The 14,837-nt window shown below is 39.6% G+C and overlaps 1 protein-coding gene across 1 annotated transcript in view; it reads right to left on the reverse strand.

Moving 5' to 3' along the window:
* Nucleotides 1–940: 940 nt before the first annotated feature.
* Nucleotides 941–14,837, reverse strand: part of LOC132888460 (uncharacterized) — a 180,585-nt gene continuing 166,688 nt past the window's right edge. The window contains exons 29-31 of the mRNA XM_060924506.1: nt 11,955–12,125; nt 11,594–11,755; nt 941–1,610 (exon numbers count right to left, since the gene is read on the reverse strand). Coding sequence (XP_060780489.1) covers nt 1,604–1,610; nt 11,594–11,755; nt 11,955–12,125 — 340 coding nt within the window. The 3' untranslated portion in view covers nt 941–1,603. The remainder of the gene's footprint in view (nt 1,611–11,593; nt 11,756–11,954; nt 12,126–14,837) is intronic.

Genomic DNA, 14,837 nt, shown 5'->3' on the forward strand with positions numbered 1-14,837 from the left:
GAGGGCCTTTCTGTGTGGAGTTTGCATGTTCTCCCCGTGTCCGCGTGGGTTTCCTCCGGGTGCTCCGGTTTCCCCCACAGTCCAAAGACATGCAGGTTAGGTTAACTGGTGACTCTAAATTGACCGTAGGTGTGAATGTGAGTGTGAATGGTTGTCTGTGTCTATGTGTCAGCCCTGTGATGACCTGGCGACTTGTCCAGGGTGTACCCCGCCTTTCGCCCGTAGTCAGCTGGGATAGGCTCCAGCTTGCCTGCGACCCTGTAGAAGGATAAAGTGGCTAGAGATAATGAGATGAGATGAGATTATTATGCAAATAAGGAGTTAAATTCAGCCTTGTTCTGGAAAGCAGTGTCGCCATCCAAGTCATGAACACCTGCTCTATCCTCACTGTAAGCAGGTAATTTCCATTAACATTACACTGTCAGTCAGTATAAACAAACCTTTTACAGATAAATAATACAAGTTCATTTCTGATTACAATCAGCACGAGCCGTTGAAATAAATCCAACTCAACACTATTTACGGTAATTAATAGCATGATATAGTAAACAACATCTTTCCTAATGAGGCCTACACTGCATAAATCTAAAGTGTTGTGATGAATAATATCATGAGGTAAAAGTTACAGTTTGAAATGGTTCCTTCATTCATAGATTTCATGTGAAAATGTCACTGATTTTTGTGTCTCAGGAAGAGTTAAAGTATTTTTATGGATAAATGTTTGAATAAAAGTTTGAAAGATTAAAAGGTAGAAGTTATGGTTATTATTTATTGATAAGCTCACCAAAGAATTAACTGACTAATAAAAAAAAAAAAATCAATAGATTAATTTAAAACAAATCATTAGTGCAATCAACTAATAAAAAAAATTGTTCATTGTAGCCTTAGTGTAAAGACACAGAAGAATATTCCAGATATTTAAAAAATTATTATAAGCATGTTTTCGTAACAAAATTAATTTATTAAAAAACAAACAAAAAGTCTGTATGTGTGTGAATGAGAACGACAGCAGAGTCCGACTTTCTAACATTCTTCCCATAATGTGTGTTTCAGTGTGTGTGGGATTAGAGAGTGAGGGTTATCGGTGCTTTCATTACAAATGAAGTTGTCCATGTGATATTTATTAAACAAACCCGTTCACTGTGTTCAGCTCTGAAAGTTCCTTTGCAGAAGAAAGGAACAGAAACCAGAACAAACTTCCTTTTCAGTAAATGGACTGAATGAAATCTGAGCGTCAGTCACCAGGATGTTTGTAGCCCGTATTGGTGAGGGATTTTTTTGTTCTTTTCTAGTCCATGTTGTTTTGTGGTTTGGAGGTGGGAACGCTTGTGTAGCCTTTATTTTGTAGATTCTGTGAACTACTGGTGTGACTTTTCTCTGTGCAGTCTTTTGTTGTGTTCCCCCTCCTGCCCTGGTCTGGCTCGCTGGAGACATTGTCCACACTGCTTCCTCACTGTGGGACGAGTTCCATTTTTCCCTCTCTTTGGTCATGCTGCAGTGTTGACGACTCACTTTCTAAAGTCGGCTGCTGATCAGAATTTCTAATACCAGGGACGTAATGTGTAATAGCAAACCCAAGAGCTTTCATTTTCTCCCATGTGGTCTAATATCTGTAAGATGAAAACAGAAAAAAAAGACAGGTTTCAACATTGTGATCAATATAAATTATCTTAGGAACTATATCTGGGTGGTGTAGTGGTTAGCGCTGTCGCCTCACAGCAAGAAGGTCCAGGTTCGAGCCCCGTGGCCGGCGAGGGCCTTTCTGTGCGGAGTTTGCATGTTCTCCCCGTGTCCGCGTGGGTTTCCTCCGGGTGCTCCGGTTTCCCCCACAGTCCAAAGACATGCAGGTTAGGTTAACTGGTGACTCTAAATTGACCGTAGGTGTGAATGTGAGTGTGAATGGTTGTCTGTGTCTGTGTGTCAGCCCTGTGATGACCTGGTGACTTGTCCAGGGTGTACCCCGCCTTTCGCCCGTAGTCAGCTGGGATAGGATCCAGCTTGCCTGCGACCCTGTAGAACAGGATAAAGCGGCTAGAGATAATGAGATGAGAGGAACTATATCTGTTTTCCCTTGTAATTATGACTTTATTAAAATATTTAAAATAAATCACATTTGGTTAAATCACATTTGCACTTCAGTAAATACAGTATAAAAAATGTGAATGAACAGTTGATCATTGTGTGTGTGAGAGTGAGTGAGTTTAGAGCATGTTGGACTCGTGTAAGCTGTTATTCCTGCTGAAATGAAAGTGAAACTGCAGTGGTATTTCTGTGTAGAACAGTAACAGCTCAGTTCAAAGTGTACTTAGTGTACTCGAATCAAATTACAGCCACAACTAAATTAGCATGCAGTGATTGTTAGCATTATGTTTGAATTCTGATATTGAGTTCTGATGGGATATTCTATGCGCTTCTGTCAGGGGCAGCGCGGGGGGGTTAGGACGATTCTAAGGGCCTGGCACTGACAGGGGGGCCTGTGAGGGATATTAATATTATTTTAATAGTATTGCCTTGTGTAAGTTTTTGAAATAAAATATATTTCATCTGTTAAAATATGCAAATTATACATGGTTATGATTTGCTATATCCTTGAATTATTTATGATAGTTATTTCACCCCTCCTCCCTTTTTACTAATGGTACAGTCTGATTCTGGGCGGGGACAGTGAAATGTGTAGCTCTGTGTGTGCACAGCGCTATTAGCGCAGCTCAGATCAGCTGCCGGTTTTTCTGTGTGCGCAACAGAGCAACATTCTAGAAGTTGCTAAGCAGGAGCAGGTGTGATGGTGGTGAGATAAATTATGAAGTCTGGATTTCAAAAACGGAAGGAGAAGCAGCAGAAAGGGAGAAAAAGGGTCGACAATTGGTGACTCAGTTTTTCCCAAAGAAAGGTAGTCTATTATTCACTGACACTCGATGCCATTACAGCATGCTAGCTAATGATAGACTAGCAGATTTCATTTTAACCTAGGGTGACCAGACGTCCCGGTTTTACCGGGACAGTCCTGATTTGGGGTTGTGTGTCCCAAGTCCCGACAAAAGTCTGTCGGGACACGGATATGTCCCGGTTTTCGCCACTCGCAACGTTTGCGACTGAGCAGCGTGGGAATCATTAGCGGAGAAATGTCTGCATTTACTATTTTGATGAATTGACAGGAATCGCAAACTTTCCTGGTTACTGCCCCCTGGCCCTGTGGCATGGGTGTTTATTTAGCCACATTATTCCAGACAACAGAACGTGTTGCCATGCAACAATAAAATAAACATTAACTGGCACGAATGTTCTTTGTCTAGCAGCTAGCAGCAGTAATGCCGCAGCAATTATGCTGAAAAGAAAATGTACCTTTTCCAAAGATTTACAGGGCACCTACCCCTTCCTCCGAGAGGTGCAGAACAATGCGCACGAAGCCTACTGCACACACTGTAAGTGTTTTGTTCTTGTACTGAGTTGGGTAGCCTATGTTGCAAATGATGTGCGCTCCTGTGGGGGCTTTCCTCGGGCTGTCGCCCCTCTCCTCTTTTATTGCTGTTTTGTTTGAGTGTATATTTACGGAAGCCGTGAGAGGCCCTTCATATAATCTTTTTTTATTCACCTTGTTATCCCGAGATAACAACATAATTAATTCAGGATCTCGAGAAAACAACAACTAATTCGAGATCTCGAGAAAACAAAATTATTTCATGATCTCAGCTGGATCACTGTATCTCCGTCGGTAGAGACGAAGCCGGGCCAGTCTTCTGCGGAGGTGCCACGGACTAATTTTGAAATTATCCCTTATTAAAAGACTTAATGCAATCTCTCCCTGTGTCAACCCCTGATCAAAATATTGCCTTATTAGGTGATCGATTATTCCAGACATTCTAATGACCAAAGTTGCGTCTATACAGAATGAGAAATAGCCCCAAAGTCAGCATATCACAAGTCTCTTGGCGCACCTGAATGAACCATTTCTCAGCTGTTTACTCGAGATCATGAAATAATTTTGTTTTCTCGAGATCTCGGAATAACGTTTTTTTCTCGAGATCTCGAATTAGTTGTGTTGTTTTCTCGAGATCCTGAATTAATTATGTCGTTATCTCGGGATAAGAAGGTGAATTAAAAAAAAAAAAAAAAGGATTATATGAAGGGCCTCTCGCGGCTTCCGTAGTATATATTCTCAAATCACTTGTCTCTTTTTTTCTTTCTGTTTAACATACCATTCTGACAGTTTGGCCATATTGCTGTGTTGAACAGCTTGTTGCACCTTCCATTAAAGTGTTCACTTTTGTACACATCTTGCTTTATTCATTCAGTTGTGGGGAATGGTTTTTTTCTGCTCCTCCTACTCAAGCGAGTAGGACGCTTCTTTGCTTTGCTCCTGCTTTCTTGATCTTTATTTCTATACTTTACTTATTTAATTTCCACTATTTTTTCATTTTATTTTTCATCTTTATAAGCTTTTAATTTAATTTTAATTTAATTTCCACTATTTTTTCATCTTTATAAGAAGTTAGTTTTTAAAACAAAATGCCAGGGGGCAAAAAATCTTGCAGAAAATGCATGGAACTAGAACAGAGGATTTCTATTCTGGAATCAAAGATTGATGCTCTGCCAAAGACAGACAAATTAAAAGTGATATCTCAGGAAAGGAGTACAGAAACAGTGGCTGAGAATGAAGAGATTACACTCCGACAGACCGAAGGCATTGCAGATCGAGTGGATGAAATCATCAATCAAGCTGGGCAAAATGTGAGTACAGAAAACTGGCAAATGATGGGTGGCAAGCCCAAAAATAAAAACAGAAGAGTAATTACTTCAACACCAGCTCGTTCTACAAATTACAATAGGATCTACAATCCTATGGAAAATCCACAGCCCATAAGGCTTCAGAACAAATTTGAATGCCTCAGGGATGTGGAAGAGGATTTTTCAAGCGGACAAACACATCGTAAAAAGAGATCGCACCAAGATCGAAGAGCTGTGGGAAGAGGCAAAAAGCAGCTCGTAACACCACCTGATCCCACAACCCTTGTTCTTGGTGATTCCACTATAAGACAATTAAAAGGTAATGGGATGATTATTTGCTGCCTTCCAAATGCATCCATCTCTGACACCAAAGACAGCATTTTGAAACTCATGTCCGAGCATAAAACTATTAAACGTATTGTTGTGCATGTGGGAGCAAATGATGTTTTCAGAGAACAGCTGTTTGTCCAAGATGATTTCAGAAAACTTTTTTCTGAGCTCTATAAGACTGGAATACAATCTTTTATTAGCGGCCCACTTCCAGCGAGAGGAAGTTTTGCATTTTCTCGACTCTTCAGTCTTAACACCTGGCTTGGAAAAACTTGTTTTTCATTTGGTATGAACTTCATAGACAATTTTAACCTTTTCTGGAATCGCAGAGAATTCTACAAGCCAAATAGCACTGAACTCAGCTGGATTGGAGCCAAAGTCTTAGTAGACCATTACAGACTTGCAATCTTTTCTCAGCCAGCATTGAGGAAAACAGTTGATAAGATGTCGCAGACTGACATAGTTACAAAAAACAATACCTCTGCAAAGCCTAAACAATCATCTTTGCAAGTCGTCATCAAGGACACACAGACATCTGACCTGCCAGACTGCCAAGATTCAAAGACAGACTGCCAAAAATCAGAGACAAACTGCTTTACAAAGAACTCCCCAATTTCTCGCTCTTCTGACTTCATTTCGCCATCTCCATCTTCCCCCAGGATGGATTTCCCAAATAGCATGAAAAAATTGCCCCCAATGGCTACACACACTTTTTCCAGCCCAAATCTGTCGCGACAAGCAGTGTACCCAGTTCGCCCAGGACTTTCAGCTGGCTACAAATCTTTTTCACCATCCAAAAGATACATGTCATCTCCAATCCTTTCACCCTCAAACCAAATGGAACATTTAGAAAGTCTTGTTTGATGTACTCTGGGTCCCTGCAAATGGGTGTAGTTTTGAAAACCAGCAGGGACCCAATGTGCCTATGCCATTCTCTATTCCTGTGTTGATAAGAAATAGAAAACATAGAGCACATTTAACCCTGGGGGTAAACCAATCTAATCTCCTTCCTGTTTTAAAACAACATCAGAGTGCACAAGCAGATATTACTTCTAGACTTTCTGTAAAGCTAGCTCTTCTGAACGTTAGATCACTTTTAAACAAGTCATTTTTAATTAATGATCTTATCTGCAAACACAATCTTGATTTTTTGCTTCTAACTGAAACTTGGCTGGATCAAGCAAATAGTGCTACCACCCTTATTGAAGCAGCTCCCCCAAATTTTAATTTTTTGAATGTTACCCGACAAGGGAAAGGTGGAGGGATCGCAAATATATTCAAAGTCTCTTTTCAATGTAAACAATCCTCACTTGGTGATTTTACGTCCTTTGAACACTTATGTGCACTTGTTACATGCTCTCCTAACATATTATTATTAACTATTTATAGGCCTCCGAGACATTCAGCCAAAGTCTTTCTTGAAGAGTTTGGTGAACTGTTGTCAGGTCATTTGCTTAGAGTTTGATTATCTTATTATATCTGGGGATTTTAATTTGCATGTAGATAATACTGATAACACTTATGCCAGAGAACTACTTGCACTTATTGACAACTTCAACCTAGTACAACATGTACAGGGACCGACCCACTCTCGTGGTCATACCCTTGACCTCGTCATCACAAAGGGTCTTACTGTTTCTACTACTGTTGTTGATCTTGCCTTATCCGATCATTTCTGTGTTTTCTCTGTTTCTACGTCTCCTCACATTCAGAACAGCTCAACGACTATGGGTAGGAGAGTCATAAACGACAACACATGTGCTCTCTTTGAGCAAGCTCTCTCTCAGAACTCAACCAAAATGTCAGACTCTGTAGATGATTTACTGGAAATTTTTAATTTAAATATGACCCAAATTATGGATGATATTGCTCCATTCAAAATCAAAAGAGTCAATGATAAGCAGAAAGCACCATGGAAGCAATACCCAGCTGTTAAACTGCTAAAGAGAGAATGTAGGAAGACTGAAAGAAAATGGCGCAAATCTAAACTTCACATCCATTATCAAATCCATAAAGAGATGCTTTGTAATTATAATTATGAAATTCGTAACGCAAGACAGTCTTTCTTCTCCATCATCAGCAGGAATATGAACAATACCCGTGTGCCATTTTCAACAGTAGAGAAGCTAACTAATCCCCCACCACAATTAGCACCTGTACTTCTCTCAGTTAATAAATGCAATGAGTTTGCATCCTTTTTCAAAGGTAAAATTGATAAAATACGGCAGAATATTGCTCATAATATATCTCAGTTGCAAAAAATTGAAAAACTGCAATCACCAATGACACAGATAGATAACTTCAACACAATGTCAGAATTTTGTTTAATTGATTACGAGACTCTTGAAAAAAAACTGTACAAAATCTCAGTTCCTCAACATCTGAATTGGACATTCTGCCCACCAACTTTTTTAAGTCTGTTCTTCATCTTATAATTACAGATGTGCTTCAAATTATAAATACATCCCTAGAGACTGGCGTTGCTCCTGTGTCCCTGAAAAAAGCCGTTGTAAAGCCCCTACTTAAAAAAATAATCTGGATCCTTCAGTATTAAATAACTACAGGCCAATATCAAATTTACCATTCATCGGGAAAATCCTTGAAAAAATTGTCTTCAATCAATTAACTGCCTTCTTGATATCAAACAGCCGTTTTGATAATTTTCAGTCAGGATTTCGTGCCAATCATAGCACTGAAACAGCGCTGATTAAAGTTATAAATGACATACGTCTTAATACTGATCCAGGCAAAACATCGGTCCTGGTGTTACTGGACCTCAGTGCAGCTTTTGATACTGTTGATCACAACATACTGCTATATCGACTTGAACACTGGGTTGGATTGACTGGTAAAGTTATCAATTGGTTAAATTCATACTTAGAAGCTTCTTTGTTACCATGGGAAATTGTTCCTCAACGTCAATGTCCTTGACCTGTGGTGTCCCCCAGGGGTCGATTCTTGGACCATTACTTTTCAACCTTTATATGCTCCCACTTGGGCAAATTATCAATAACAATTCAATTTTGTATCACTGCTATGCAGATGACACCCAAATTTATCTTGCTTTATCACCTAATGATTATGCCCCCCTTGAATGTCTCTACCAGTGTATCGATCAAATCAACAGCTGGATGTCACAAAATTTTCTTCAGCTGAACACAGATAAAACAGAAGTAATTCTATTTGGAAAAAAAGATGAAAGACTCAGGATTACCACTATTCTTGACACAAAAGGGATTAAAACTAAAGAAATGGTTAAAAATCTTGGTGTTTTCATTGACAGCGAGTTAAACTTTGACAGTCACATGAAAGCAATCACTAAAACGGCATTTTATCACCTAAAAAACATTTCCAAACTAAGAGGACTTGTGTCAAAAAATGATCTGGAAAAACTGATACATGCCTTCATCTCTAGTAGGGTTGATTACTGCAATGGCCTTTTCACAGGCCTGCCAAAAAAGACCATCAAACGACTTCAGCTGGTTCAAAATGCAGCGGCTAGGGTTCTCACACGAACAAAAAGAACAGAGCACATTACTCCAATTCTAAGGTCCCTTCACTGGCTTCCAGTAAGCTACAGAATTGACTTTAAAGCATTGCTGCTGGTGTACAAATCTCTAAATGGTACAGAGCCCAATTACCTCTCTGATATGTTGCAGCGGCCTAACCCAATCAGATCTACCAGATCGCAACAGAAAAATTTACTATTAAAACCTGTTGTTAAAACAAAGTATGGTGAAGCAGCTTTTAGCTTCTATGCAGTGCAGCTATGGAACCAACTGCCAGAGGACATTAAAAATGCTCCTGCTGTTGGCAGCTTCAAATCTAGGTTAAAGACCAAGCTGTTTTCAGATGCTTTCTGTTAAATAATTAATATTGTCTTTTTTACATGTTTTATAATTTTTACTTTTACAGTCTCTGCATGTTTCAAATTTACTTTAACTTTATTCTATTTTATTCTGCTGGTTTCTTTTTTTTCTTTTTCTCCCCCTATTTGAACTTCTACTTCATTTTATTATTTTATTTCTACTATTGTTTAATTCTTATTATATTTCTTTTAATTCTTTTAATTAATTGTTTAATTCTTAATATTATATATTAGAATAAAAATGAAATTATTTTATGTAATTTTATTTTCTATTGTTTACTGTTTTGCTTTTACCTCTGTAAAGCACATTGAACTGCAACTGTGTATGAAATGTGCTATATAAATAAACTTGCCTTGCCTTTTCAATCAGCAGTGCAGTGTCATTTTATTTAAATACTTCACGTTTATTGCCATGGAAGATCAGATGACTGTAATGTAGAAGGTCTGCACAGACAGTGGCGTGCACAGATAGACACGAGGTGGTGCTCAAGCACCTGCCCCTCTGCCCGCTGTCCAAAAAAGTGCCCTTTTGAATTTTTTTTTTTTTACAGTTTACTGAGGCCAATGTCGACATGATCTTTTAGAAAAGCCGCAGCATTAAAAGCGTGTGTGAAAATAATGTCCCGATGTGTGCCCCCTCCGCGCACACACCAGACCTCTGTCTCTCTTGCTCTGTCACGTGAACAAGCGTGCAGTGCATTCAATGTGAGGTTGCAGCAGCATAGCGTCCTGGAAGCCACGGCCTTGTCGTAGCGCAGACAACACATCGGGCAGTCAGTCAGCTCTTCCCCTGCCCCACCAGCCAGGTAACACATGAATTGAGTGAAAATGTATTGTTTGCCCTCTAAGCCCAAGCTGTAATTTTGTCGTGAAGTAGCCCGTCGCATACAGAAACAACTGCACATAAGTATTATATTTTTTGCTAGACCATTTTCAGATTTAGGAAAACAAAAATTTCTTTTTCTATTTTGTTCAACTCGAGATTCCTGGCAAAGTCAAAAAGCCTTGATGTAATAAATTAACATTAAGTGGTTGTTTTACACCTTTAAAAACTAAAACGGGTCAGTGGCGACCCAAACACAAGAGGAGGGCTAAATCTCAGACTTTTATAATAAGGTGTTCCACATGCGCAAAAAAGTGCCCTTTTTTCCCCCCAGAGCACTTGCCCTCCAAAATGTCTGTGCACGCCACTGTGCACAGAACTAGCTAAACTTGTGCAGTAAACTAGCCTACTGGGCTAATACGTGAGGTAAAATATTAGGCTAGCCTACAGTACATGATACTGGTGCTAATAACTGGTTTCAAAACTAATGAGGTGCCCTCAACATACACAGATTCAGCCTCAGGAATAGGACCCCAGCCCTCAACCCAAATCCTAGGAGGAGGTGAGCAGTACAATCCATGAATAAAGGATTTAGGGTTAAAAACTATTTTAATTGCTAGGCTACAGTAAGCAGCATTAGACTATTAAGACTTACATTAAAATGAAAAGACATTTCTTTCTTTTATGAGCAACTATTCTTAGCTAACTTAGTATGGAGTTCATTCAATCAAAATGTTCATGTGTCGAGAGAACTTGCATGCATTACTGTCTCAGTAGTATCTCAGTGGATTTATAACAGATTCTGTATTCTGCACATTATGGATAGTTCAGAGCCAGCGCCCTCCTCAGGCCATGAAAGTTGAGAACACTGTGTGTGAAAAAAAAAAATCACCTTTTTTCATAGGTATCTTTATTATATAATTAAGTCTAGGTGTTTTGCCATTGTTCATGTGTGGATTTGTTGATATTGTTAAGTATTTAACTTGAATATTTTGCACATTAGCTGTGGTCATAGATATCATTGCTATTGTTCATGTGTGGATTTATTGATACTGTTGCTAAGTATTTAACTTGAATATTTAAACATTTGCTGTGTTTTCTCATAAATGTGTGATGCCTAAAAGAAACCAAAAACACTTAGTGGATTTCTTGCAGTGCACTATGTAATTGTATCAAAGAACTAGTGTAGTTATTCATCAAGGCATACATTTGATCACATACAATAAGTCAATAAATGGAGGAAACAAAGGAATACATTTTGTAATCCTTATTATTGATGATGTTTGCTGGAGGGCTCTGGAGTCTCCATAATGTCATACAGAATGTTATAAGTCCATACTGATACAGCAATGCATGCAGTTTCTCTCAACACAAACATTTGGATTGAATGAACTCCATAGGCTACTGAGTGGCCTAATAATAGTTGCTCATAAAATAAAATATATATATATCTTCCATATATATCATGGAATTTTAATTTTAAGGCAACAGTCTATTCAGTCTAATTCTGACAGTTCTGCATTTAAAATGTTCATATACCAAATAATTGTATCACCTAAACTTGCTAGGTAGCTGATCACATGCATAGTAAAGTAGAAGTGCAGCCAAAAACAGACTTCAAATTCAGTTGCTTGCGCTTGAAAATTTTACCGGGGGGCCCTAAATTGTAATCTTTCATAGGGTCCAAGATTTCTAGCAGCGCCCCTGGCTTCTGTCAATACGATTATCATCGGTACATTCTGTTGATTTGTCCCATTACATTACTCGAACAGACATGACATTCTTGCTCTTACATTATATTTTAGAGGAAACATACATTCAGTCCTGTGTGTGTTAAGTTCACTTACATTAGTTCGCCTCCTGAACTTTTCAGCAACTCCTCGAGCTGTGTGAGTGAATCTTTTAGTTCATTCCCACTCAGATCCAGCACTTTCAGATGTGAGGAGTTTGAGCTCAGAGCTGCAGTCAGAGCAGCACCGCCTCTCTCTGTTATTCTGCACTGAGATAACCTGCAGACAGGGAGATAATGACGTACGTGTGAACATGAAGAGATTCATGAACTCATCGTGAATGTAACACAAACACAGATGTTAATACAGAGATGAAGATCTTGTCAGTTTTGTTCATGTGCATCTGGAAAGCTCTGATTCACAGAAAACTATTAAAGATTGTGATCTCAGTTCAGTGTTTCATCACTGAGTTACTCACCGCAGTGTCTCCAGTTTACACTCGTGTTTCTTCAGTAGATCACAGAGCTTCTCCACTCCTGAGTCTCCCAGTTTACACACACTCAGATCCAGCTCTCTGATGTGTGATGGATTTGTACAGAGAGCTGAAGCCAAAGCAGTGCAGGATTTCTCACTGACGCTGTAACTCAGTCTGCAGAAAGGAAACGGCATTTAGTCCATCAGGGCAGAAAAAAAGAAGAGACCTGAGATGAATTTTTTTTTTTTAATTCTGATTTCTTTTTATCCAAGTGTTCTCATGTACACTAAGGGAGTATTGTTCAGTGGTTACATTGCCCCCCAGAAACACACACACACTAATTGTGCTGCCTTTTGTGAATGTATTTGGACTTTATGCCTGTTCCATGACAATAAGACCCTCTTCAAAAGTTTTATTGACACGTTTTAATGGCAACCTCCATCTTCCTCCCCTCGAACGACCACATCCACTTCCGCTCCTTTCACAATACGAGTTTCACCTTTGTCATTCAGTGTAAGGAAACATATGTGAACATGTACAGCTTTAGCAAATTAAATACAACAAAAATCATAAACATGCAAAACTGTATGTCTTATATCTGAAAGTTAACAACGCCAATCACTAGACTGATAATTCAGTGTATTTTTGTGAGCTGCTGTGACTTTTCTTATTTGTAAGATAGAAGTGTAAAGGATGGAATGATGAAGTAAATGTAAATAAAATGTAAATATTATTTTGGGTAATATTAGCCTCTTTTAAAACTGTTAAAAATAGCGACAGTTTTTAAACTAAGTTTTCACCGTCTGTTCAGTATTAGTGCTGACAGATGTTTACATCTGTTTACTAGTGCTGAGCCAGTGTGTGTTACTGTCAGAAAACTTGTGTTGAATTACAGGATGGTTTTCTTTAATGTACCGTCCATTGCAGGGCTCCATGCACACACACTTTTACACACTCATTCACACCTAAAGGGCAGTTTATCTTCACCAGTCCCCCCCCCCCAAAAAAAAAAAAAAAAAAAAAAAAAAAACACCACTGCGCAGGCACCAACATGGCCCCCACGTTTTGAAGAGCTCTGTGTTTGTTCTTTACTTTTATTACATTGATAGTTGCTTTCAAGCTTTTAAAAGCTAGATTTAAGGAAAACGAAACGCCGTGGCTCCAAAACAGCCGGTTTCAAGTTCCCTATTCGCATAAATATCGAGTTCGACGGGCGATTGTATTATGGAGTGATCGAGGCTTGACTTTCCTGGTGGCTCCGGAACAGTCCATTTTACTAGATATTACGATCTGTATGGATGTCCAGCCTCACCCTGGTTCAGAGCTTGTCGTTCCAGGGAGGAAGCAGATGGGAAATGGTCGCAAAAGACCAGACAGTGGGAATACAGCTTACGACCGTTCGAAACTCCTGTCCCTCAGGCATATGGCACTTAAGCCTGATAGGACCGTCCTGTCTGAACTGAAGTCACTAGGCATTTTGCGATACAGAGGCAGAAGAGGGGCTGGGCAGAAGAACATCCCTGTTGTTGAAACCCGCCGCCTTAAAGTAAAATCTATATGTCGCCCTATTAACCGAAGCAGTCTGATTTGCATTCCCCGAGTAAATACAACAACGAACTGTGCTGCTCCTGCCACGGATTTTGCTGTTCCTAACTGTCTTTTCACAAATTGTGGATTGGCGAAAACAAAACCGTGTAAGGGGACCAGTTGCTCTCGAAACTCACTTCAGAAACCAGGATATCGATGTGTGTGTGGTATCTGAAACACATCCTTCAACCGATGTGCCTGATGCAGTTGTGAATATTCCTGAGTATGCAATCTACAGGCGTGATAGAGGTTGGGCTGATTTGGACAAAAGGAAAAAAGGTGGAGTGTCTGTCTATGTACGGAAAAATTTAAAAGTTTTGGACGTTTATCGTTCTAAGCTATACAAATTGATCTGTTTGACTCTGGTATTGCCTTCTGGATATCGAATGCTAATTTGTGGCCTTTACAATCCACCAAAGTACAATTACCGTGATGAAGAGCTAATGGGCTATTTGGTTGACTTTGTTGAGTCAGTGTTGGAAAAACACCCTGAAATAGTCGTGGTATGTGGCGGTGATCTCAATCGATTGGATTTGCAAGAATTAAAGGCTTTGTCAGGGTGGGACATTATGGTTGATTTCCCCACGAGGGGCGATGCTATTCTTGACAATTGCCTAACCAACCGCCCGGAACTTTTTGGAAAAGCTTATCCCATTCACATGCTAATAAAAACCGATCACAAAGGCTTTGTTTTGCCAGCGGGTCGTAAACTGAAGCCCATTCGTCGTAAAGTGCTAGTGCGTGACTGTAGAGAACACCGCAAGCGAGCGCTGTATCTTGCATTGGCGGATATGGACTGGGGAGATGTTACCGAGGCAACAAACATAAATGAGGCAGTCGGTCGGCTTGAAGAAAAGAGTCGCTCACTGATGGATAAATATATGCCTTTCAGATCTGTGCGTATGTCATCACGTGACCCTGCTTGGATGACTCCTCTCGTAAGATCAATGTTTAGAGCAAAATCAAGAATCTCTCTCTCCAAACAACGAAGAACGCCTTAAAGTGATTAATAGCAGAATTTCGGAAGTAATTAGCCAGAACTGGAGAAACCCTTCTACAATCTTAGGGAGCCGCGAGTGGTGGAAAAACGTAGACTTTATTTCTCAGCGCCGTAACTCGACCTACGTTGCTCTGGATGAACATACCATGGACCGTCTTAATGATTATTTTGGGCAACTCTGCTGTGATGACAACTACATGCGACCAATCAACATGCAAATTGCTGATGATGTGGAGGTTCCTGAATTATCTGAGAGAATGGTCTGGAATGCTCTTGGGAAATTAAAGAAAACTGCTACT

This window comes from Neoarius graeffei, chromosome 6 (genome assembly GCF_027579695.1).
Source record: "Neoarius graeffei isolate fNeoGra1 chromosome 6, fNeoGra1.pri, whole genome shotgun sequence".
In the NCBI taxonomy this organism is placed as follows: domain Eukaryota; kingdom Metazoa; phylum Chordata; class Actinopteri; order Siluriformes; family Ariidae; genus Neoarius; species Neoarius graeffei.